Below are 25855 nucleotides of genomic sequence, written 5' to 3' on the forward strand. Positions count from 1 at the left end.
CAGCCAAAAAAAGAACGAAATTATGCATCTGCAGCAACATGGATGCAACTAGATTTTTATCACACAAAGTGAAGTAAGTCAGAAAGTCCTATCAAATATCATATGATAACACTTTTATGTGGAACCTAAGATATGGCACAAAGGAACCTAACTACACAACAAAAACGGACTCACAGAGAAGTGACTTGTGGTTTGCCAAGGGGGAGGGGGCGGGTGATGGACAGGGAGTTGGGGGTTAGTAGATGCAAACTCTTACATTTAGAATGGATAAGCAATGAGGTCCTGCTGTACAGCACAGGGAACTATATCCAATCCTGGACCATGATGGAAGAACCAAAAAGAAACAAGTTTTTTTTTTTTTTCTTAAATCAGCTAGACCTAGGTTTGAATCCCAGTTCTATGACCTAAAGCAAGTTGCTTGACCTCACTGAATTTCAGCTTAATTATCTATAAGATGGGAATAACAACAGTACCTATTTTATAAGGTTGATGCAGATTAATGAAATAATCAATCAAGAGCTCTTCATTGTGGACTGCTGTGAGTACGCAACAAACAAGTGCGATTATGACTGTTACTGTTGGTGTTACTCCCTGTCCTTCCAGCCTGCGATGAATTAATTTTCCTATCTAGAAAGGGGATGAACATTCACTAACACTTATTGATCGGAAGACTGGCATTATACCACCCATAGCACCCTGCGTACAGGAAAACACAAGGTCTAATGCCACATAAGACGATGAGAATGAGAATGCTTCCAGGATAAATAGAATCTCAAAGGCATCCGAAATGTAGTCTTGCCTATAGGTGAAAATTTAGACCCAAAGAGAACCTGTGGAATACAGCACACATGTCCACAGTGATAAGAGAAGAATTTAAGAGCTAACTCTACAAAATGTTTAGAAGAAAAGAGAGGAGAAAAAGCTTACTGACTGTGACTTTAGCAAAGATTTTTGAAATATGATATGAAAAGCAAAAACAATTAATTGGACTTCATCAAAATGAAACATTTTTGTTCTTCAAACGCACTGTTAAGAAAATAAAAAGGCAAGTCACAGGAAGAAGAAAACATTTGTAAAATATAGATCCAGCAAAGGACTTGTATTGAGACTGCAATAAAAAAATTTTAAGCAGGCAAAATTTGAACAGACACACAAGGAAGATATACAAAAACAAGCACACAGAAAGATGCTGGACACCATTAAAGAAATGCAAATTAAAACCACACCAAGATACCACTTGTCAACCGAAAAAATGCACAATCTGAAAGGTGAATGTTGGAGTTCCTGTTGTGGCTCAATGGTTAACAAATCTGACTAGGATCCACGAGGGTGCAGGTTTGATCCCTGGCCTGGCTCAGTGGGTTAAGGATCCAGCGTTACCATGAGTTGTGGTGTAAGTCACAGACGTGCCTCTGGCAATAGGCCAGCGGCTACAGCTCCAATTGGACCCCTATCCTGAGAACCTCCATATGCTGTGGGTGCGGCCCTAGAAAAGACAAAAAAAAAAAAAAGGTGAATGTTATGTTTTATTCAGAAGCCTTACTGAGGACTACAGCCCAGGATGGCAGCCTCTTAGTTCCAAAGACATGAGAGGAGCTAGGATACATACAAGTTTTTGCTGAGAAAATTAACAAACAAACAAAAAACACCCACATAGTCAATCATCAAAAGATTACTGCTAATCACACACACACACACACACAAATGCAGAAATCCAATTAAATTATTTTTTTTCCCTCTTTGTCTTTTTAGGGCCACACTCAAAGCATATGGGAGTGCCTGGGCAAGGGGTTTAATCGGAGCTGCAGCGTCGGCCTATAACACAGCCACAGCAAATATGAGCCCTGTCTCCGAACTAGACCACAGCTTGCTCTCAAAACCCGGATTCCCTTAACCCACTGATCAAACCTGCATCCTCATGGATACTAGTTGGGTTCTTCTTAACCTGCTGAGCCACAATGGGAACTCCCCAAATTAATGCTTTTAGTGCTTCTCTGTATTTGGGAAGACCAAAGAGTCTGGGTTTATTTAAATATTCCTTCGATATGCACCTTAACTACCTAGGGCCAGTATCCTGCTTTTCCCCACCCTGAATTCCCCTCAGGGGGCAGCAGGGGGAACCACTACAGTGGCTAATCGCTTTGGGGCAGCAACATCCTTTGTTTACTGAAATGGCAGCAACATTCTGTGTCTGCAGATTACACATTCGCTAGAATGGCTAAAATTTAAGACTGATCATACCAAGAGCTGACAAGGAACTGGAACTCATATATTGCCTGTGAGAATGTAAAATGTTACAACCACTTTGGAAAACAGTTTGTCAGTTTCTCTAAAAGTTAAACACAGCCCTAGCACATGACCCAGTCCCCTCACTCCTAGGTCTTTACAGAAGAGAAATGACGGCATGTGTCCAGACAAAAACCTGCACATGAATGTCCACAACAAAACAAAACAAAAAATTGGAAACAACCCAAATGCCCATCGACAGAAAAATAAATTACAGGAAATCCATACAATACTGCTGATGTCACTCAGCAATTTTTAAAAATGAGCTTTTAGTATAGCTACCATACATTATGCTGAAAGAAGCTAAAAAAAGGGTTCACATCGTGTATAATTTCATTTATATAAACTTCTAGAAAATATAAGCTAATCTATAGTTATAGAAAGCGATTCAGTAGTCAGTCACCTGGGGGCTGGGGCACAAGCCCTCCTGCAATGGGGCAGGAGGAAATTTTTTTTTTTTTTTTGTCTTTTTGCCATTTCTTGGACTGCTCCCACGGCATATGGAGGTTCCCAGGCTAGGGGTCCAATCGAAGCTGCGGCCGCCAGCCTAAACCAGAGCCACAGCAATGCAGGATCCGAGCTGTGTCTGCAACCTACACCACAGCTCATGGCAACGCTGGATCCTTAACCCACTGAGCAAGGCCAGGGATCGAACCCACAACCTCACGGTTCCTAGTTGGATTCTTTAACCGCTGCGCCATGACAGGAACTCCAGGAGGAAATTTTTGAGGGTGACAGATATATTCATTATCTTGACTGTGGTAGTGGCTTCACAAACTGTGCACTAAATATATGCAGTTTACTGTGTGTTAATTATACACCAATAAAGCTGTTTTGTTCTGGGTTTTTTTTTTTTGCTTTTTAGGGCCACACCCATGGCACATGGAAATTCCCAGGCTAGGGGTCTAATCAGAGTTGTAGCTTCTGGCCTACACCACAGCCATAGCATCGCCAGATCCGAGCCGAGTCTGCGACCTACACCACAGCTCACGGCAGCGCTGGATCCCTAACCCGCTGAGCAGGGCCAGGGATCAAATCCGCAACCTCATGGTTCCTAGTCGGATTCATTTCCGATGTGCCACGACGGGAACTCCCAACAAAGCTGTTTTTTAAAAAGAAGATGGTGACGGCCAAAGGCCTCAACAAACAGGTGAAGACCCCTGAACAGAGTATGAGCCACTCTAGGAGAAAAAAAAGCAGGTGAGGGTTACCTTTTTACTTGATTCTGAAGTTCTAACATTAAAAGGAAGGGGGGCTGCAGCATATCTGAGATGTAAGTCCTCCACCTTGGTTTGCCGTGACCTTTAGGATCAAACAGTTTACACATCAACCTCTGCCAGATCCTTAAAGTATGTCAAGTCTTGAAACCCTGTGGTTTTCAAACAGTCCTATTCCTACAGGAAATAAGCCCCCAAATCAGAAATCCAGAAAAATAACCCAGGACACCATAAACTCTGTACCTGCTACCTTAACAAAATGACAGAGTCGCCACTGCTTAAAGACCACTTAAAACCACAACCAAGGATGGACTTTCCCCCCTTCCATGTAACAATGCTTCCACACAGGAATGCGACACGTTTCTGTTTCTCTTAACTCAGTTTGTTATGCTTATTCTCCTTTGTGGCCCCTTATCTGTTGCGTCCTCATGCTTGGAGGGAAGAAATTTAAGCAAATATTTGAAGGACAAAATGACACTCCCTAATTGTCACAGAGCCAAGCAACAGAGTCAGTTTCTTCAACCTTCTCCCTTTCAGTCTCACAGCTCCTAGCGTCGGGTCCTCTTATATACAATCCCCTCTGCTACTCCAGTTCCTCCAAGATCCTGAAACCTACTCAAGGACATGTAGAACCCAAAATTTATGCTTTTTCCTCCTCCATTTATTTATCCAATTTGCAACCTACAATTAAGAAGGGATCGCTGCAAGGAGTGGGTGTCTGGGCTTGATGACATTTAAAGTCCCTTCAACTCGAACATTTTAAGGCATTCATCGCAAGCTTTAATAATGAATGAATGGAAGTACGAATCTCAGAGGTGAAAGAACAGTGATTCACCCAGCGCTATCCTGGTGGTAAAATGCCTTAAGATACAGGTCTTGAGTTCTTGTTCTTTCTTAAAAAGGGTTCTTTGGTTAGAAAAACTGTGTTTGTTTACAAAAAAAAAAAAAAGAGAGAGAGAGACAGGTAGAAAATAAGGCGAGCTATGTTCACAGTGATTAACGTATTCTCCACTGTTCAATTTCAGCTTCGAGATTTTAAGAAATTTCAGTATCAAGAGCTTTTACTGCTTCTGATTCCCCACAGGCCTGGCTGTCCATGGGACCAGAAGCAGTCCTTACAGCAGCGGGGGGAAGTAGTAAAAACAAAGAGGGAGGGGACACAGACAGCAGGGCCAGGGGGGAGGGCTGACATTTCGTTGCCCAACTCTAATTAGGGGCAAACACCCAAAGCTGCTTTGCTGATTAGCAAGAGGGGAATGTTTCCTTACTGTTTTCAAACAAAAGTGATCAAGAATAGGAGATTTGACATTAAAAAAAAAAAAATCAAAAAACCAAACCAAAAAAACCACTTAAAGTCTGCTTCAGTACGGGGATGCTTTTTATAGTCATGAAAGGCTTCAGCTGAGACTTAAAAGCGTAGAAAATACCACCTGTAGATATAAACTCTTTGTTTATCTGTAATACCTAAACTTTCTTGTTAATGAACATGTTAAGAAACATTTTAATCTGCTCTTCTCAATCCCGTGTGGTATAACCTCATCTTCTAAGCCTCTATGATATGTCACCCTCCCAGAATAACATGGCAATCCATTTATAAAATACACCGAGCACCCAGGGAGGGCAAAAGGTGATTTGATGCTGCAGGAAACAGAATTAGTCTATTCTGACCCAAATGCCAAAAACAAAGTTTAAGCACTTCTCACTTATTACTATTTACTTAGTTTTTTAAGTAAACAACTTACAGGTCGTGGAAATTTCAACTCTTTTTATAAAAATATTCCAGTGGTTACCAGCTCTCTCAAGGCAGAGATTTTTAACTCTGAGGCAACTCCTCAGTCTCACCTCCTCTGAGGGAGGCTCTCCTCTCTGACAAGTTAATGTAACATTACCCAGTGGATCCTTGGGCTGACTCTTTAAAAATCAGGCAGGGAGAAGGGCTAAGTTTTAGGGCTATCATTTTGTCTTCTCAGACATCTCAGGAACATTCCCGTAGGCTGCCCTCCCTCTTTCCAGACTAAGTCATCCCTGTGTTTATCATCTTTCAAAACACAAATTCTGCCTGGCATCCTTCATCTGTGAGTGTTCTCATTTTGCATGGACCGGGGTCTACAACTAGACATTTATACTTTCAGGATCACTCTGCTTTCGGAAGGGCATGAAACAGCAACATGGTAATACTTTAACACAGGCATCAAAAACTAAACAAGAATTTTTTTTTTTTTTTTTTTTTTACCGCACCTGCGGCTTATGGAAGTTCCAAGGCCAGGGACTGAATCTGAGCCGCACCTGCAACTGATGCCACAGCTGCAGCAACCCTTTAACCCACCGCGCCAGGCTGGGGCTCAAACCCGGAGCCGCTGCAGGGACAATGCCGGATCCTTAACCCGCTGTGCCACAGAGGGGCCCCTAAACAAGAATTTAAGTTACGTTAACCGGCATTTTTAGCATCATGGATGGACCTAGAAATTATCATGCTACATGAGGTCAGCCATACAATGAGACACCAACATCAATGCTTTCACTGACATGTGGAATCTGAAGAAAGGACAGAATGAACTTCTTTGCAGAACAGATGCTGACTCACAGACACTGAAAAACTTTCGGTCTCCAAAGGAGACAGTTCGGGGGGTGGGAGGATGCGCTGGGGTTGTGGGATGGAAATCCTATAAAACTGGATTGTGATGATCATTGTACAACTATAAAGGTAATAAATTCCTTGAGTAAAAAACAAAATTTTTTTTAAAGTTACGTTATCTTCTACTGTCTCAAATCCCACACTAATATTCATGGTCTACAAAGTTACATCCCTAGTTGAATCGGGGGGCAAGAGACTTTGTGAAAATATATCAATTCTGGATTGTATGAGAAGGCATGGATGGAGTCTATAAAATGCAGGAAAACTGTGCAGCCTCCGAACTTCCTGGAAATCAGTCTGACACCCACGTTCACCACTGCTGAAAAGTCAGAAAACACTCTGTTCACTTGGAATGTTTCTGTTCCTTCGTCTTGAGGCCTCTGAAAGGAACTGGACAAGGGATATGCTGGAGGGGACGGACTCACGAAGAACCTAAGGGGGGAATGGACCACCAGGCAGCCTGGCTTCGCCACACGCGTTCGCATCTTGAACAACCACCTGTTTTCAAAAGATGAACCCAATCATTTTTTAAACTCAGACGCCTTGTGTCCTTTCCGCACAAGATGCCGCAGAGGTAAGAGCAGATCTCAGGTCATTTGTGAGCTCTGTGTTCTCATCAGCTCATCTGTACTTAGAATCTGCCTAAGCTTGGGAAGGTAAGTAGAAGCTAAAGGGATTAGTAGACCCTCAGATGCAAATAACCTTCAGGCACCCTAAGTCCAAAGCAGGGCAGTTTGATAAAGCACATCTTCATGGGGTTCCCGAGGATGTGCGTCCTAGAAAAGGTAGAGGAGGTGAAACAGCTCTGTGTTCACGTTCAGCCTGGTAGTTCAAGAAAACTAAGCCAGGGGTATAACAAAAGCAAACCAGCAATCTCGCCCACTCCACCCACCCGCATGTACATACCCAGACACAAAGAGAAGTGGATTGCAGTGCTCCTCCTGGGCTCTCGTTTCCGCAGAGTTCTTACATAAAGAGCAATGAGAAAGAGCATCCTGAAGCCTTGGGGAGGACTATAAAGGGGTTAAGCAGCACCCCTCTGCCGGCAACTTTCCAAGCCCCTGGCCAGGAGTGCAGTTCTCCTCACAAGCTGTACGTGTTACTTGCTTGCTTATTTTTTAAAATTCAGCAGGTTAAGAGTTAAGATCAACACCTCAGAGAGGAAAAAAAAAAAAAAGAGAACTTGGTTCAGCTCCACCCTCTCCAAAGCAAATACCAACAACTCTGAGCCAAATCCACTCAGCATACACAAGAGTCCGTGGACATTCCAAAAAGCAGGTGAAAAGAAGCTGAGTATCTTCAGGTCTCTCACCGCTCAGCCCACTGCACTCAGCACAACTCACAAATTTGTGAAACACAGTAAGGGGTAGATAAAACAGAAGCGCATATGACAGTCTATTAAGAACTTGAAAAACATCTACACGCCACGGCGGTCACTATAAATCAGCAAGAATAGCTGGAATTCGGGTGAGGAAGGTCACACTGTACCCATGGAAACAAAAGCAAAACAAAATGATACAGAAAGAGAAGGAATATGGGCTCTGAACCTAAGGCTTAGAAGGAAAGCTTCCTAACTAACTAAAGGGTCATTCTTGCCCTAAAGAAACGAAGGGAAATGTTGTTTTGGTCACCATGGGGGAAAGGCTGTCCCTACTGTTAAACCTGCATGTCTAGGGAGGGATCGGGGAGGATAAGGGGAGGGCATTTGCCAGATAAAAACAGGCAGTGACTGACAGCCTACAGGCCCTGGAAAGGACAGTCCAGAAGCACCTGTCTTGCTAGAAATAGGTAGGAAGAGATGAGTCACTATTTTAATTCTGTTTAATACTCCCCACATCTCAACCCTCTAGGTCCCAAAACAATATTTTCTTCCTGTTTCCATCACTTTTTATCAGTTTTTTTCCCCAAAACTTGTGGAGTTGGGTCAGAATGCTAAGGCGCGCGGGTCGGGGGATAGGAGAAAAGAGGAAAAAGTGAGAAACCACTGGGTTAGCAGAGCTACTGGGGTGGGGGCGTAATTACTGGAGAGAGCGGACTACATAACTCCAGTTTCAACTAGCAAATGGTTATGAAGATCCCAAACTTCTCCCTCTCATGGACAGCGCCCCATAACTTTCAAAGCTTCTACGGTAAAAAGCCAACAAAACCTCCCTGGAGAGACGAGGGAAAAAGAAGCTTCAGGGTGTGCAAAGCTAATGAAATATGGCAGTGTTACCTGAATATCAATACTCTTTCAGACTGGAAGTAAGCGGCACCTAAGGAAAACTACACTCTTCTACGAGTAGGAAAAGGGACGTGAAGGGGCCTTGGGGCACAGGAGGTGGCGGAAGAGCCCAGGCGGGTTATCAGGGGTAACGCATACTCGGCAATTCAATTAGATCCTCACAACCTTCTCGGCCTTTTAAGTCTGACTTCCTCCCCTTGGGGGAGATGTGTCACCATCCCAAGTCAAGAAGGGCTTATTCAGAAGTTCTAACCCCCTGAAAAGTGGTCAGCAAGAGGGCAAAGGGACAGATTCTCAGGGCAGGGCGATACGGGAAGCCAACGAAGGTTATGCCCAGTGACCAGAGGAACTGGGCAGGTACCCACTCCTGCGAGCACAAGGACGGACGTCCAGGGAGGAGGGAAGGGAGGGCCCAAGTCAGGTAACATTCCAGAGAGGAAGGATTATCAGGTGACACTGGGCTAAGGGCCCAGAGAGGGGACTGGGCGGGAGGAAAGTTAGCAGGTGAAAGAGATCAATCTTGGGGAAGGAAGTGACCTTTGGAGACGCAAATAAAGAGAACACCAAAAGGGAGAGGGGGAGGGTAATAAGAGAAAATGGACCCAGACAAGCACAGCGGATCGAGGTAGAGAAGGCGTGTTCGGGTAACAAGAGGGAGAAGAAAGGAAGTGGGTGCCGAGGGGAGAGATGGGGCCGAGAGCGGCCGGGGCTGTGGGGGCGGAGGGCAGAGCGTGCGGGCTTGGCGGGGGGTCGGGGGTGAAGGAAGCCCCGAGGTGGCCGGGACAGGAGCCGAGGGGGGGACTCCGGGGCTCCCCGACGTCCCGGCGCGGTAGGAGGTCGGGCTGCGGAGCCCAGGACCGAGCAAAACCAGGAAGGGAGACGCGGGGGCGGCTCCCTAGGGACCGGCGTGCGCCCCTGGGGCCGGCAGCGAGGGTCTCCGGGCTCCGGAGGGCGGTTACGGGGCCAGGCTGAGGGAACCAGGTGGGAGGGACACTCACAAATTTCTTGGATTTGCCGCCGTCGCCGCCTGCCGAAGGCAGCTCGTCCGGGCTGCGGCCCTTCTTCTTGTCCCGGGTCCCGCGGCCGGGCCCCAGACCCCCACCGGGCGGCTCCATGTCCAGGTTCGCGCTGGCTCCTGACCCCGCGCCTACGCCGCTCCCGCCCCACAGCTCCAAGCCCGCCGCCGCCGCCGCCGCCCAGAAGCTCCTCAGCCCGCCGCCGCGCCCCGCCTCATTAGCATGCCGGGCTGCGCGCGCCTCATGAATATACAACGGCGACGCCTCGCTCCCGCCCGCCTGCCCCACTTCCGCCCGGACCCGCAGCCCCTACCAACGGGGGAAGTGGGGGGGGGAGGCCGCGGAAGCGCACTACCTGCCCGGCGGGCCTAACCATTCGGACCCACGTGGGGGGGTGGTGAGAAGGCGGTGTCGCTCTCCGGGTCGGCGCCCCCTGGCGGTTGGAGAGGCGCAGGCCTCCCTGCTCCCACACACAGTGCCCACGTGGCTGTAAAGCCTGGACCCTCTCACACCCCAGACCAAAATGTGATTCTCTGAACCAAAAATCGTAAAAGGGAGACTGTTATCTCGGCAGAAAATGTATTGCCAGGCTTTCTAAGATAATCCAGTTTTAACCTGTGCAATAGCCATGGAGCACATGAAAAAAAGCCACAGCCACCATCTACTGAAAGCTATGTCCAGCGCTAGTGCTAGACTGAACTCAGCTAGCTGTGGAGGTAGATCACCTAGTTCTAAATCCCAGGCCTGCTACTTTCTGTGTGTCTAATCTAGAGACACTGGTTATTGCCCCGGTGTGCCTGAGCCTTAACGATAGCCAGCCATTTACCATGTACTTGTGCCAGGCCAGACACTATGCAAAAACACTGCCCTTATTTTCTTGCTGAATCCTCACTATGCCACGTGATAGATTCCACTAGGCATACCATTGTAAAGGTAGGAAATTTGGACGCTCACAGTTTAAGTGACTTGCCCTAGGACGCATAATTAAGTGATTAAAAAAAAAATTAAAACCAGTTTAGTTTGACTGCCAATCTATGTCCAGCCAGAATTCCCTACAGACATAAACCAAACCTGAGGAAAAAGAACAGGTGTTCCCCAAGCATGTTCTTTGCCCTACTAGCTTCGTTCCTCCCTCATTAATTTCATCTATTGTCCCAGCTACATCTGTCCCCTAAGTGAAAAGCAGGTGGCACCCAGTAGACCCTCAAAGTCTGGACTGACTTATCTTGCCCACAATTGGCGAGATTTCAACTCTATGTTCCAGGAGGGCAGTCAGTGACTCACTCACTAGGAAGCCCCCCGCACTCAGTCTAGGGTCTGGCATGTTACAGGGACGCTGTCAAGCTGGCTGGCTCCTAAATCTGACCTTCATCTCTCCTTCCACTTTCTAATTGCCTGATGGAGAGTTGCATAGAGCCAGCCCACACCTTGAACTCAATTTGTCCAAAAGAGTTCAAAAGCTACTTTCTAAGTGAAAATGTTGACAAACAGACAATGAAAGCATGGCAGAAGTGATCCAACTATGACTCTTCTTTCTTGTCCCCCTGTCTACACCTACTACAGCATTTATCTCACTCCCTGCTGGACTGGAAACTCCTCCAGGGAAGAGTCCGTGTTTGTGGCTACTACAGTATTTAGCATCATTTTTCACAAAGACAATGAAGATAACGAGCAACTGCTTACATCAGGCTCAGGACCTGGCATGTTTCATCTCAGTGCTCGTTCAGCAATCAGCATCACCATTCCCAACACCTAGCCTCCAACACCTGAATCATCTACTCCTCAAGTGACTGCTCTGCCCAGGTTTGTCTAACTCTTGACTAGAATGCTCTGTTAACTCTCCACATACGAGGAAGATCATCCACACGGAATAATATACACATGTCCTAAGGTAACGTACGTGCAGAATGAATGTTTACCATGATATTTATTATATACATATTAACCCATCTCCTCGCTCTTCGTGCACAGACAGCTAGCAAGAATTAAAACATTCCCACGGAGTTCCCGTCGTGGTGCAGTGGTTTACGAATCCGACTAGGAACCATGAGGTTGCAGGTTCGATCCCTGGCCTTGCTCAGTGGGTTAAGGATCCAGCGTTGCCCTGAGCTATGGTGTAGGTCACAGACAGACGCGGCTTGGATCCCGAATGGCTGCGGCTGTGGCGTAGGCGGGTGGCTACAGCTCCGATTAGACCCCTAGCCTGGGAACCTCCATATGCCTCAGGAGCAGCTCTAGAAAACGCAAAAAAGACAAAAAAAAAAAAAAGAACATTCCCAGAAGGCAAAAGGTACAAAAAATACCAACTCGGTTTATTGGATAAAAACAGTGGTAAAATGGACATAAAGCCAAAAGTTAGAGCAGGACATTTTCACATCCTCCCCCCTTTCCAAGTCACACTTCCCATCATCTGGGTTAAAGTATTAGGAGGCCAGGGCCCCCTAAAATCCCTTACTCTTCACCTGGAAGCAAGGCTTGCATTAGGAGAAGCCAGGGGAGGTGGACGTCAGAAGCAACCGTACTGCTGCCTATTCCTTCATCCCCAAAGTCTCTGGGTTGGAGGGAAGTAGAGAAGGAATGAGGAAGCCAGAAGGGCTGGGACTGGCCTCTAGGGTCCACGGCCTGAGAGGTCCTAGAGACATCGCTCCTTATCCCCATCCGATCCCTAACAGGTACCGTGGTCTAGCCTTGGGAGGGAGACGAAAGGGAACAGCTGGTTCAAGAACCAGAGGTGGTCTCCAAAGCCTCCCCCGGTGTTGGTAACAGCCCTAAAGTAACCAGACCAGGGGTAGGGGAGTCACACCTTTTCCCCCCCACCCAACTAAGAGGAAAAAAGGAACTCCTGGGGACACGGCAAGCCCAGTCAGTCTTAAATCTCCACGTCGCTTTCCTTGTCATTGTCATGGTCTCCGTCATAGAACTCATTGGGCGCCTCCGGCCTACAGAGCAAGGAAAGAGGAAGAGAGGTCAGGCTCCCACTCTCCAATTCCCATCTTCTCCCCCACAGGCACCCTCTCTGGAGCCACTTCCCAGCCCCCCTCCCTGCTGTCTGGGAACCGTGCCTCTCCTCCTGCTGGTAGCGACCAGTCAGGATTCACGCGCCCATTCATGCATCCGTAAACACCTGCTGAGAGAGCATTCTGTGCCAGGCACTGCCATAGCCAGAGAGCAAGCCAGACAGAATCGCTGCCTAGCCTCAAAAACCCCTCCGATCAATGAGGCTGACGATAAGTAACAAAGTCAAAACATAACCACAGTCATTTCAGGTGGGGGAAAGCACGTGGCTGGGAGTGTCGGGAGGACGAGGGGAAAACCTCAGGCAGGATTGTCAGGAAAGGCTGGTGGAAGAAGGGAGGACCTTGCCCCTGCGAAGGAGCCGCCCAGGAAGAGCGCTCCAACCCGTGAGGACACCAGCACAGAAGTTCGAAGGCCGACGGAGCCGGACGGGTTCCAGCAAGAGAAGGGGGTCAGGACGGTCAGACGTGTGGAGGGCGGAGGGGCCTCGGAGAGGAGACCCAGCACATGGGAAGGGCCAGCACGCCAGGCCTTAGAAAGCCACCATCAGAAACGTGGCTTTAGGAGTTCCCGTCGTGGCTCAGCGGTTCACGAATCCGACTAGGAACCACGAGGCTGTGGGTTCGATCCCGGCGTTGCTGTGAGCTGCGGTGTAGGTTGGGGATGCGGCTTGGATCCTGCAGTGCTGTGGCTGTGGTGTGTAGCCTGATGGCTACAGCTCCGATTCCACCCCTTAGCCTGGGAACCTCCATATGCCACGGGTGTGGCCCTAGAAAATGGCAAAAAGACAAAAAAAAAAAAAGGAAACTTGGCTTTTCTTCTAAGGGCAATGGAAAGAAGCGCTTTAAACAGAGGCATGGCATCCGATAAACCTCTAGAGAGCAAAGGAGCGTGAAAGCAACGCAAGGCCCAATGAGTACTCAACGCCGCTCGCGTGCATGTGGAAAACTGCCCTCTGGGAGAACGGGAATGACTGATAATGGAATTATCTTGCCCACAGCTGGTAAGTAAGAAAGAAGGGAGAAAGGCAGCAAAGAGAAGCTGGGGACCCAAGTCAGGAAAGGCCCCCTCTGCCTGGAAAGCAAAGTCTGAGGGACCTCTAAGGGCACCAGGGTTATAAGGTGAGGCTCAGAGACTCAGCTTTGCATCTCAGCCCTGATATTTACCTAGCTAGCTGTGGGACCTCTGTTAAGTCAGTTATGTAACCGCCTCTTCTGGTAATTTAAGGAGGATACAACCTCTTAGGGTTGTCTGATGGCAAGAGAATGAGGACACGACGACATGTATCACGTGTACTTTAATATAAAGCACTCACTCCTCTGCCTAGCAAACCCACAAAAAGTGGTAACTCTCAGTACGATTCTGCAAATGGAGCTCCAGGTAGCAAAGAAAAGGAGCTCAGTGGGTAATCTGACAGTGACCAGGGCTTAGGACAGGAAGAGGCTCGAGGCTTCTGCTGGCTGTTAAGAGAGGACTGTGCACAGTGCAGAGATGAGACCCAGATACCAGCCTGGAACTACAGATGAAAAAACAAACAAACAAACTCAGGGAGTTCCCACTGTGGTGCAGCAAAAACGAATCCCACTAGTATTCATGAGGACTGGGGTTCGATCCCTGGCCTCGCTCACTGGGTTGGGGATCTGGCGTTGCTGGGGCTGTGGCATAGGCAGGCAGCTACAACTCCAATTAGACCCCTAGCCTGGGAACCTCCATATGCCGTGGGTGTGGCTCTAAAAAGACCAAAAATAAATAAATAAATAAGTAAATTTCCAGATGTCAAGCCCCTGAGAAGGAATGAGAGTCAAAAAGGATCCCTGAGGCCAATGCTTAGATACGTCCCCAACCAGGAGAGGAGCTGAGGGGTGCTCCTGGAGGGAAGGGCTGCAGGGTCCCGAGGGTCTAAGCAGGAAAGCCCAGGTCTAGCAGAAAGATGCTCTCTCCAGCAGAGAGCAGATTCTGGAAGGGACTGAGAAGCCCAGGAGACTGCAGCAGAGCCAGCTTAAGCCTCTAACTGGGCACGGGAGCAGGACCAGGTGGGCTTACCCCCCCAGCACGTAAGGAAATTTGTTCTCTACTCAGGGCATCTGTTTCTGCGCTTCTGGTTTCTATTGGCTCTTACCATCACTTTTCAGAAATGCTCATTTGGGTGTTGTTTTAATTCTATTCTAGTCTTTTATCCCCCCCCCATAATTTATTACATCTCTAAGTATTTTAGTATGTATCTCAGAAAGACAGAGACTTAAGAAAATAATAATCGCAACACAATCATCACCCTTGAAAAAATTAACAGAGAAAAAAAATCAAAGGGCTTTTGAAGAGCCGTATACAGGCAGTAACCTGTCCAGCCTAGAACCTGGAGGAACGAGGAAAGTGCAGGGAAGAAAATAAAGGGTTAGAGATGTTTTGGAAGGCAATTTGGCAACAAATATAAAAAATTTTTAGTGCATGCAGCCTTTGACCTGGCGGCAACAATTCCAGGAATCCCTCCCACACAAACAAGTACGCAAAGATGTACACGTAAGGGGTTCACGGCTATGCTCATTGCAATAGTGAAAAAATGGGAAACAATGTAAATGCCAATCACTGGTACTTGGTTAAACTACACTACAGCCACACAAAGGAATATCAGACAGCTGATAAAACAATGAAGGAGTTCCTGTCGTGGCGCAGTGGAAACGAATCCGACTAGGAACCATGAGGTTGGGGGTTCGATCCCTGGCCTCGCTCAGTGGGTTAAGGATCCAGCGTTGCTGTGAGCCGTGGTGTAGTTTGCAGACACGGCTTGGAGCTGGTGTTGCTGTGGCTCTGGCGTAGACCAGCAGCTACAGCTCCGATTAGACCCCTAGCCTGGGAGCCTTCATGTGCCACAGGTGTGGCCCTAAAAAGACAAGACAGAAACAAAAACAAAAACAATGAAGTAGATTCATATATATATATTGATAAAGAAAGATACCTTGTTTCATAAAAAAAAAAGTCACAAGTTGTAGAACAACATATATAGAATGATCCTACTTGTATTTTAAAAAATACACACGTTGTATTTTTAAAAAAATACCTCATAGGGAGTTCCTGTTGTGGTGCAGCGGAAACGAATCCAACTAGCATCCATGAGGATGTGGGTTCGATCCCTGGCCTCGCTTAGTGGGTTATGGGCTATGATGTAGTTTGCAGACATGGCTTAGATCCCGCACTGCTGGGAACTTCCATATGCCACAGGTGAGGCCCTCGGAAAGAAAGGGAAGGAAAAAGAAAGAAAAGAAACACCGCATAACTCTAAAAACAAGTGTATATGCGTGTTTGTGCTTCTATGTGCATGTTGAATAGTATAAATGTATTCTGTAGAAAAAAATCCAGGAGTTCCCATGGTGGCACAATGGTTAACGAATCCGACGAGGAACCATGAGGTTTCGGGTTCGATCCCTGGCCTTGCTCACTGGGTCAAGGATCCGGCAGTACCGTAAGCTGTGGTGAAGGTCGCAGACACGGCTCAGACCCTGCGTTGCTATGGCTGTGGCGTAGGCTGCCAACTACAGCTCCGATTCAACCCCTAGCCTGGGAACCGCCATGTGCCACAAGTGTGGCCCTAAAATGCAAAAAAAAAGAAAAAAGAGAAAAGGAATATTGTGGTGCAGTGGGTTAAGGATCCAGTGTTGTCACTGCAGAGGCCTGGGTCACTGCCATGGTGCGGGTTCGATCCCTGGCCTGGGAACTTCCACATGATGCAGATGTGGCCAAAAAAAAAAAAAGATGCAAACTGAACTATTAACATTGGTTTCTTTGTGAAATGAGTCTGGGATTGTGTGAAAGCAAACTGAACATGTTTTGGTGCTGTTTAAAATTTTTCCAATAAACATGTGTTACGTTGTTAAAAACAGCAAAAAAAAAAAAAGTGTGGGATGGCCACACACCACAGGAGGTAATTAATAAGCCAGGGACAGTTGACCCTCTGACTGACTTTTTCCCTCTTAACCTTCCCGGAAAGCTTGCTGTCGGGTCCCTGCTCTCAGACCTGCTGTAATTCTCCTCGGGGCCCCTCTCCTCGGCGTCGGCCTCGTCAGTCCTGTCGTAGGTCAGGAGGTCTGCGGGCACATCGTGAATCTGGACGCTGGGTGCGTGGTTCAGCATCTTCAGGTTTTCAAAGATTGTCTGGCGGATCTGGTCCAGATACTGGTTGGGGATGAGGAAGAGTCAGCGACATCCACGCTTCTAGCTGCCTTTCGCCCGTCATGTCCAGAGTTTCAATCCCATGTCGCATCTGAGTTCGCGTCCCCGGCTGGTAACTGCCCCTCCTCCCAACTCTGCCTTCACTTTAACCCAAGTTGCTGCCCAGCTGCTAACAGCGGTAGGATGGCCGAGAACCTTCCTCTCCGCTCTGGATTCTCTGACTTCCCACCCCCGGGATGACTCCTGGCGCCCCCCACCACCCTGGCTGCTCGGCTTCTCCGAGCTGCTGACCTGGCGTGAGTTCTGATTCTCAATGCGGGTGCTGACGTCTGGATGGAGCGTGAAGTCCGGGGCAAAGTACTCGAAGTATTCTTGGGGGGAAAGGGGATCAGGAGGAGACATTAGGGCTCAGACAGAGACAGGTTCCCGAGACTTCCCAGTCTCTTTCCTTCGTATCCAAAACCCTTACGAAATAGCTACCCGAGCTCTGCTCTGGGCTCAGGTGTTTAGTCTGCAGAGCTCTGAGAAAGTCCAATTTCCCACCTGCTTTCAGACCAGGCCATTCTGGGGTCTTGCAAGAACGGCCTTCCTGGTGCGGGGGCATCATGGGGTGTCCTTACCACTATAGGGGAGCTCCTCGCTTATGGCCTCTTCCACCAGCAGTGATGTCTCATACGTCCTGAAACACCACCAGGGCAGGGCCGGCTGAGCCAGGGGGCTGAGGGGCCCACCTGCCCATCCCTCGGGAAGCCCCCTGCTCACACTGGACAAGGGGGAGGAGGAAAATCGGGGCCGTGCTCACCAGCAGCGGGCGACGTTCCGGACCGTGTAGCCGCCGCCCCCGAGCACCAGCAGAGGGATGTTAAAGCTCTTGACGTATTCGACGCACTCGCTGTTCAAAGGAACCAGAGGGATGGGTGGGGGGAGTTCCCAAAAGCCCACGGGTTTGCTTCTAGACACGGACTGCAAAGGGCACAGGACGCTAGAAACGCTGTATCCTGAGCTAGGGACTGAAAACCACGGAACTCTACCCCCCAGACATGTGCACTTGATTATACACATTACACAGAGGTTGGGTCTCAATACAAATGTTCAAAGAGCGCACCCTCCCACCTCTGCCCGGCTCAACACCCACCCAGGCACCCCACGTGGTAATTGACTGTTCTCACCAACGCGCCAGCCCGTGCTGGCAGTTCAGCCACCGAAATACATCTCAAATCATCTACTTCTCTCCATTGCCACGTCCTCCAGCTCAGCCTCCTGCCTAGACCACACCGCCAGCTTCCTAAGTGGCCTTCCCACGCCCACTCCTGTGCGCCCACCCCAAACCTTTCTCCACGCAGCAGTCAGATCAGTCGCTTTAAAACATGAGCTGATTGACCAAAAAGGTTGGAGGCGGGTTGGTTCTCTTGTTTTGAAATAATAACTAAGATTGAGTCAAATGATCTTGGACAATACTTAAAATCTGGAGGAAAAGTTCTGAAAAGTACTGAATCCTTTATGTCTTCAAATCTTGTTACAAATGTATACAGAGTATATAAAAGAAGAAATCCCTATTGCAATGTTAAAAAAAAATAAAAAATAATAAATAAAAAAAAGCACACACTGGACCGTACCACTTCTCTGCTGAAAACCTTTCGACAGTTTCTCATCATGTCCGAAATATAATCGAGACCCCTCCCAGGGTCTAAACGCTCTGCACAACCCCACTGAGGCCGGCCTGTCAGACCTCAGGTCAGACCGCCTCCAGCGTGCGCGCCCTGTGCCTGCCCGCTGGTCTTCCCTCACCTCCTCCGCTGCACCAGCCCTTCCCTGGCTCAGACCTCTGCGTGGGCTCGTCTCACTGCTCAGGACAGAGCCCTCTCTGTTCACCCCTTTGGGCGTCCAGGTCTCAGCTCAGATGTCCACTCCTCAGAAAATTCTTTCCAAACCGCATTATCTAAACAAAGTAGGTTCTCCACGGTTATCCCGGGTCTTAGCTTCCTTCTTCCTTCGAGACTGTATAACGATCTAGCTATTCTGTCTGCTTACGTGTTTGTTGCCAGCTTCCTACGCTGAACCGTGAATTCCACAGGAGTTTCCCCTCTGCATCCCCATCTCCTGGTGCAAGGCCTGGAGTGCAACAGGTACTTAAGAAAGAGCTACTGTGGCTGAATGGCCAGCGGGGGAACACTGCTCAAGGTCACCTTTCTAGTTCAAAGCACAATGTGTAGGTATTTTTTGAGCCTCAAGAGGCAGTGAGGCCTATGCCCCAACTACCCCCATTCCATGTGTTGAGGCCCAGAGCCATTTGAAGACCTGGGGGGAGGGGAAGGAGGGCAGGTCTCACCCGTGACCTCGAATGCTGAGGTTGAAGCAGCCCAATCGATCACAGCCCAGGGAGTCGGCTCCACACTGCGAAAAGCAAACCGCAGGGGGCTGCAGTGAGATGCCAGCTCAGAATGTCACAGAGGCCCTCACTGCCCATCCCCCAGCAGCCTGGGGACTCCCGCCTGCCTGCTCTCTGTCCTCAAGGGCAGGGGGCAGCACGGATAGAATTACCTGGAGCACAATGCACGTGGGTTGGTAGAAGTCCACCACCTGGTTGATGACTGGCTGGAAAAGGTGCTTGTAACCTGGGAGAGGGCCAAAGATGGGCGCCTGGCACCCCAAGGGGATGGGGAGACAGGGAACAAGAGGAAAAGGGGCTTCAGAGAGCGTGTAGCCCAGGAACCTCGGGTTCTCCACTTCTGGGAGGCTCCGATGAACTTCTGGAGCAACTGAGGGCAGCTAATGACCCTTTTCCCAGAAAAATGCACATACACACATTAGGCTGCACCCAATTTCCGGGAGTTCATGGTCCCTATGAAGGCCACTCATCCTAAGGACACCTGGCCCAACAGCAGACAATCCCAGGCAGAAGAGGTTAACTCAAGGAGAGAAAGACGGGCCTAGGGGGCCGGGAGAGGACTTCCCTACGTACTCTGGTCATCGATGCCATCCCGCAGGGGCACATTGAGGCAGTAGTAGCGGCCGCTCTCGGCTCCGACTTCGTACATGTCACCTGCAGGGAAGGGGGGGTCGGGGTGGCAGCGGTGCCCAGGAGGCCTGCAGAGCCAGCTGCCTCCAGCCCGACCTGCCCTCTGAGGGCCCCTCACCCCACCTAGGAACTTCCAGCAGGCACTCCCTCGACTCCCTGAGTCTCCTGCAGCTGGCGTGCATTCAACAAACACTTTGGGAGGCCCTGCTCTGAGCAAGCTGTGACCCAGGCACTGAGGATGCAGACGGAAAGCGGAGTGAGGAAGGAGGGGCCCACCCGCTCGGAGGGGGGCACGATGAGGAGGGAGACGCCCAACAAACCAAAACCCCGCGATCTCCGCCCCGAGCGGTGAGCGCTCTGAAAGAAACAGCCAGAGGGACCAGCGACAGAGTAAGGCGGAAGCCGACTGCTTTCCCTGGGGGGGGGAGCAGGCCGCCTCCTCCGCGGAACGGCTGTCTGAGCGGAGACGTGGGGGCTGACGAGGAGCCGGTCCCGGCGAGGGCTGAGGAGCAGGAAGGCGCCGGGCCCTGCCGCCCCCGTACCTGTGCCGGGGAAGAAGTAGTTCCCGTATTTGTGGAAGGACACCGTCATGACCCGGTCGGTGAGGTAGAAGGCCTCCTGAACCCCGTCCCCGTGGTGGATGTCGATGTCAATGTAGAGCACGCGGGGGTGGTACCTGCGGGCGAGGCCGGTGGGAGGCAGAGGCGGACCCCAGCCCCCCGCCCCCCCCCCCAGCGTCTGGAATGACCAAGAGCCCGCTTGGGCCCAAGTCCCCTGGAACCTAACACCACCGTTCCCTACGGGCCTCCCTGGGCTCCAGCCTGCGGGCAAGGGCGGGAGAGGGAGGTGCCCGGAAGGCTGCAAAGTGAGCAGGCCGCGGGGACACTGCAGCGGAGCCCAGAGGAGGCAGCCTGAGAAAAGCATCCAAACGGCGGGAGGGCAGGGCCAGGGGCCCCTAGGTCCCGCGTGTCCTCCCAGGCTACGTACTTGAGCAGCTCCAGGATGCCGATCACAATGTCGTTGACGTAGCAGAAGCCGGAAGCCTACGGTGAGACGGTGGTCTTACAAAGAGAGGGCCGATCTCTGCAGCCAGCTGCCCCGCTGTCCTCCTGCCCGAGGGCGGCCACCGTCCTCCCCACCGCCTCCTCACTCACCTCAAACTTCTTGGCATGGTGCAGGCCACCAGCCCAGTTAATGGCAATGTCACAGATCTGCAAGACAAACGCCCCGCTCACGGTCCTTCTCCTGCCCACCCCCAAAGTGGGGAGCTCAGGGTCAGGGTGGAGGCCTCGGACTCGGGGACCCAGAGGAAGCGGGGAACAGGACTCAGGTCTACGGTCACCTTGTTGTTCAGCTGCGTTGCTCCTTGCAGAGATGCGCCTGTGTAACGGGAGCAGAACTCAAAGAGCCCCGGAAACACTGGGCTACGGGAAGAAAAGAGCGCTGGAGCCTGTCAACCCCTGTCCCCTCCGTTTCCACACCCCTCTCCGCACCCCCAGACCCTCTGAGCCCCCTCCTTCCATGACCCTCTCCCCCCGCCCCAGAAACCCGCGTCATCTGCCACTTTATTCAACAAATATTTGGAGCCAAAGCATGTACCAAGCCTCGGGCGAGGCACTGGATGGGACACAGAGAATCCCAGGGGCAGTGCGCCCCTAACTGCGCCAAGGGCCCTTCAGGGCCCCAGCAGGGGCCTGAGGGCCGACGCTGCCTTCCCAGACCTATACTGAACTCAGAAAGGGCAGCGGCGAACACAAGAAAACTACGATACCTCCCAAGGCAGCATGTGACTGAACAACCCAGGGAGCAGCTCAGTGCGGGTAGGACAGGCCTCTGCTGCTGGCACAGTTAAGAAAGATTTGGTGGCGTGAAGCCTCCTGGTGGTGTGAAGGCTGGGAAGGCCTCGGAGAGGCTCAAAGGGGAGGCAAGGGTACTCCAGGAAGAAACCCTGCACAACAGGGGTGTGGGGACAAGGCTGAGAGGGCGCTCGGTGCCAGCCTAAGCAGCTGGCTTCTACCCTGCAGCCCAGGCTGCTTCTTTGGTAGGATTCCTCAGGGAACCGGATTTGTGTAATGGTTAAAAACCGAGGCTCTGTGGGTTCCTGCTGTGGCTCAGTGGGCCAAGAACCCAACACAGTCTCCTTGAGGATGCAGGTTTGAGCCCTGGCCTCACTCAGTGGGTTAAGGATCCAGCACTGCTGCAACCTGCCGCATACGTTGCACATGCGGCTTAGATCTGGCGTGGCTGTGGCTGTGGCTTAGATCTGTGGCTGCAGCTCTGATTCGACCCCTTCCTAGCCTGGCAACTTCCATATGCCTTAGGTGCTGCCAAAAAAGGAAAAAAACAAAGCAAAAAAACCCTCAGGTTTGGAGTTTCCACTGTGAGGCAGCGGAAATGAATCCGACTAGTATCCGTGAGGATTCAGGTTTGATTCCTGGCCTCGCTCAGTGGCTCAGGGATCCGACATTGCCATGAACTGTGGTGTAGGTTGCAGGTGCAGCTTGGATCCCACGTGGCTGTGGTTGTGGCTCTGGCCCAGGCCGGCAGCTGTAGCTCTGAATCTACCCCTAGCCTGGGAACTTCCACATGCCTCAGGTGCAGCCCTAAAGTGCAAAAAAACCCCACAAAAACGTAAAAATAAAAACAAGAAACAAGGCTCTGAATGCACTGATCGGTTATGTGACTCAGGCCAAGTTACTTAAATTTCCTCAAGTTTCGGTTTCTGTACTTATGCCTCCCATCGGGATAAGGACTAGACACCTAAGAGTCGGCGTGAGTATTTGGTGGATGGGCCAGTAAGCCTCCGCGGAGCAGAGCAGGTGCTCCATCAACCATAGCTGGTGCGGGAAACCACACGATCAACAGGCTGGTTTCTTCCAGAAATAAATTCAAAGGAGAGAAGGAAACATTACAGGTTAAAAGCCTTAAGAGACAGCAATCAGACACACATGTGGACCTTGTTTAAATCCTAATTTAAATAAATCAACTGCAAAAAAGAAAAAAAAAAAGTTACCAGACAATTGGAGAGATTTAAATACTGATTGCATATGTGACGATACTAAGGACTTACTGTTAACTTTTCAGGAGTGTGTGCATTTTTAAAAAGAGTATCATTTGAAAATATATAGTTGGAGTTCCTGCTGTGGCTCAGTGGTAACAACCCGACTAGTAACCATGAGGTTGCAGGTTCGATCCCTGGCCTCGCTCAGTGGGTTAAGGATCCCGTGTTGCCGTGAGCTGTGGTATAGGTCGGCAGCTGTAGCTCCGATTTGACCCCCCAGCCTGGGAACCTCCATGTGCCGAGGGAGCAGCCCTCAAAACAAAAGGAAAGAAAAAGTGTACTTATAGATAAAAGGCTGTGACATCTGGGATCTGCTTCAAAAGAATCTAAGGTGAGAGGATACAGATGACGTAAGATTAGCACTTGGTGTGAGTGTCACGGCTGGGTGACGGGTATGTGGGGGGTCACTGTACCTTCTACTTTCAGCAATGTTTTCCCTAATAAGTTTAAAAATGGACTGAGTCAGTGGTAGCTATTGTGGTCAGTGTATTTTCGTGGATGAAGACGAGAACATAAGCAAGGAGGAAGACTTCTCTTCGTTATCCACTCTCTTCCCACAGGGCCCACCTCTGAGTCTACTTCATATGATCTAAGCCCAACGTAAACCATATGACAGAAGATCCTGTCCAATCATGCTCCTGCTTCTTAAAGCACTTTGATGACCTCCCTCTACTCTAGACATAAAAACCCCAAGTCACAATCGGGCCATTTATTTATTTATTTACTTTGGCTGCACCTTCAGCATGTGGAAGTTCCTGGGCCAGGGATCAAATCCAAGCCTCAGCTGCAAGCTGTGCCACTGCTGCAGCAATGCTGGATCTTTACCCCACTGGACCACAGCAGGAACTCCAAGGTCGTTTATTTGTTACAGGCCCTGCCTCTCTCTTCAGCCTCAATTCAGATCGCTCTTCGGATTCTGCGGGTGGCTTTTTTTCTGTTCCTCAAATGAGTCACACTCTGTCATACCACAGGCCCTTCGCACATTGTCCCGACTGCCCTCGACCTTCCTCCCCTTACCCTCCATCCTCCCAGCTACCATTCACTTAATTACTTGCTGCTTCCTTCTGATCTCAGCTCAACCTTTATGACTTTTTCTAGGAAGCCTCCAGTGAGCAGCCCACGCCCAGGCTAGATGGTTCTCCCGTGTTTAAACCCTCATAGCCTGTCGGGTACCTCTCCTTCGGAGGACTCGGCACAAGTGCAATATTGAAACTGTGTTGCTGTTGCTGTTTACCACTGCATCCCCAGCACTTAGCACCAGGCCTGGCCCAGGGCGAATGACCAATAAATATTTGTTGAATAAACAAATGAGTAAACGACAATTCACTGACAAGTATCCTCTCCCCTCGCGCGTTCACATCTTCCCACTGCAGCCACAAGGCCCCACTCGAGTATTCTCGCTGAAATGCCTGGTGCCCCCTCACCAGTCATCGCCCACGTTGAAGGCATTCAGGCTCTTGGTGAAGCCTTGCATGTTGGTGGGACTGACTCTCTGCAGGAAGTCAATGTAGTCCTCAGAGTGGAAGCGGCACATGTCATGCTGGGAGGCCTGGTACGGCTTGAAGACCTCGGGATGGAAACACAAGGAGAACCCGGGCAGGGTCAGTCCCACTGGTTGGGCTGAGACCCCCACCCCGAACCCAGCCCTGGGGACCATCCAAAACCATCCATCCACACACAGCAGTCCCCTCGCCCCCGAATCCTTGTTATTCTATGAGACAAAGTTCGATGAGGAAGAAAGACTGATTAGCCCAGTCGTTTATAATGATCAAGCCCCCTAAAGACCATGGGGCTCGCCTTTTCCCTCCAACCTCCAGCCCAGCCTTTCCTACCTTCTTGAACCGTAACCCCGTTCAGCCTACCCTGATCCCTGGATCTCTTACTCCTGATTCTCTTCATAGTCATCCCCCCAGAGCTCTGATTCTGTCCTCTCTCTCCTCTGAGTTCTTAATTTTGGAGTGAAATGCCATGGAACATATAACAACCCTCTAACTAAAAACAGATGCCCAGGTGCTAAGCCAGAGATTTACTATCTTTTGAGGGACTCACACGCTTCTTTAGAAACCAAACAAAATGTTTTTCTCTCCCAGAAAAGGGCACAAACTGACAAACAGTTTCAAGTGAGTCTGAGATTCACGCACCAACATCACCTCGGCCTCCTCTTTGGCCAAATCACTTGTCAGTGCCTCAGCCCAGTGGGCACTCATTCATACTGTTGACTAATTCCCCTTGCAATGGCATAAGAGCCAAAGCGACATGTTATAATCACATATCACATCTATAACTTCCAAGCTGGGGACAGAGAGCATGTGCATATCCTGGAGATGGAGGGATGGGTAGTGATTAGTAGAACTGGGGGGGGTGGGGATTCCAGGTTGAAAAGAGAATACCCAGGACATCTCCTACGGTCCCCCCCCACACACATACACACTTACACACAGGCTGCAGAGTCCTCTAGCCCCTTGGAGGTGGAGAGAGGTGTGGCAGAGGAAAAGGGGTGCCAGTGAGGGTAAATCTCACATTCAGATACAGTGATCCAGCCCCTTTCCCTTTGCTGAGGCCACAAAACTGCTCTAAGATGCTGGGGAGGGAAACACTTTCTGTATTCAAACCAGCCCCACTCCACCCCAACTCTAGGCCATGCATGACCTGTCTACTTGAGGTCAAAGGCTGGCCGACCTAAAGTGAAAAAGGAACTCCCATTAAGCTCATGGATGCCCCCCCAATACTCTGCATACGGGGGTCCTCCTGGTTCCTTCTATCCCGCCCTCCCCACGCTGGAGGTGGGTCGCTCTTGGGGCGTTCAGGGCAGCCAGCCTACCTATCCCTAGGGTCGCAGCTCGCCCCCACCCTCCATCCCCAGCAGAAGCCGCGAGACTCACGATCATCTTCTTATAAAGACCGTAGTGCAGGACCAGACTATGGGTCAAGGCCAAGCGATGGGGCTTCATAGGGTGCCCAGCCCCTGGGGGGTGGGAGAAGAGAGTGGGTCAGTTCCCATCCCTGGAGCTGTAGCCCCGCCCTGGAAACCTCCGCGTTCCGAAACCCCTCGCATACAACCTTGTTCCCTCACCGTAGTGGAAGTTGCCCACGTCGGGGTCGTAGAAATAGGCCACAGTCTTGGCCATGGTGCCAGCGGGACCAGGCCCCGCGCCTCCGCCGCCAGCCTGGCCGCCAGCCCCACCCCCGGTCGTGCGTGCTGCGTAAGCACGCAGCCA

At 50.2% G+C, this 25855-nt stretch overlaps 2 protein-coding genes across 4 annotated transcripts in view; both read right to left on the reverse strand.

Moving 5' to 3' along the window:
* Positions 1–9554, reverse strand: part of DIAPH1 (diaphanous related formin 1) — a 107761-nt gene extending 98207 nt beyond the window's left edge. For all 3 annotated transcript variants that reach the window (XM_047778894.1, XM_047778893.1, XM_047778892.1), the window contains exon 1: positions 9361–9554. In XM_047778894.1, coding sequence (XP_047634850.1) covers positions 9361–9477 — 117 coding nt within the window. In that variant the 5' untranslated portion in view covers positions 9478–9554. The remainder of the gene's footprint in view (positions 1–9360) is intronic.
* Positions 9555–11669: 2115 nt separating this feature from the next.
* Positions 11670–25828, reverse strand: HDAC3 (histone deacetylase 3). The gene is made up of 15 exons (XM_047778895.1): positions 25711–25828; positions 25520–25602; positions 24062–24204; positions 20919–21000; positions 20731–20787; positions 20564–20619; positions 20119–20252; positions 19520–19600; positions 19099–19172; positions 18887–18951; positions 17360–17449; positions 17178–17236; positions 16849–16928; positions 16403–16560; positions 11670–12317 (listed from the first exon to the last, which is right to left on the reverse strand). The coding sequence occupies exons 1-15, from the start codon at positions 25763–25765 to the stop codon at positions 12248–12250; spliced, it is 1287 nt and encodes a 428-aa protein (XP_047634851.1). The 5' UTR covers positions 25766–25828; the 3' UTR covers positions 11670–12247.
* Between the last annotated feature and the right edge of the window lie 27 nt (positions 25829–25855).

The sequence above is a fragment of the Phacochoerus africanus genome, chromosome 4 (genome assembly GCF_016906955.1).
Source record: "Phacochoerus africanus isolate WHEZ1 chromosome 4, ROS_Pafr_v1, whole genome shotgun sequence".
NCBI lineage: Eukaryota > Metazoa > Chordata > Mammalia > Artiodactyla > Suidae > Phacochoerus > Phacochoerus africanus.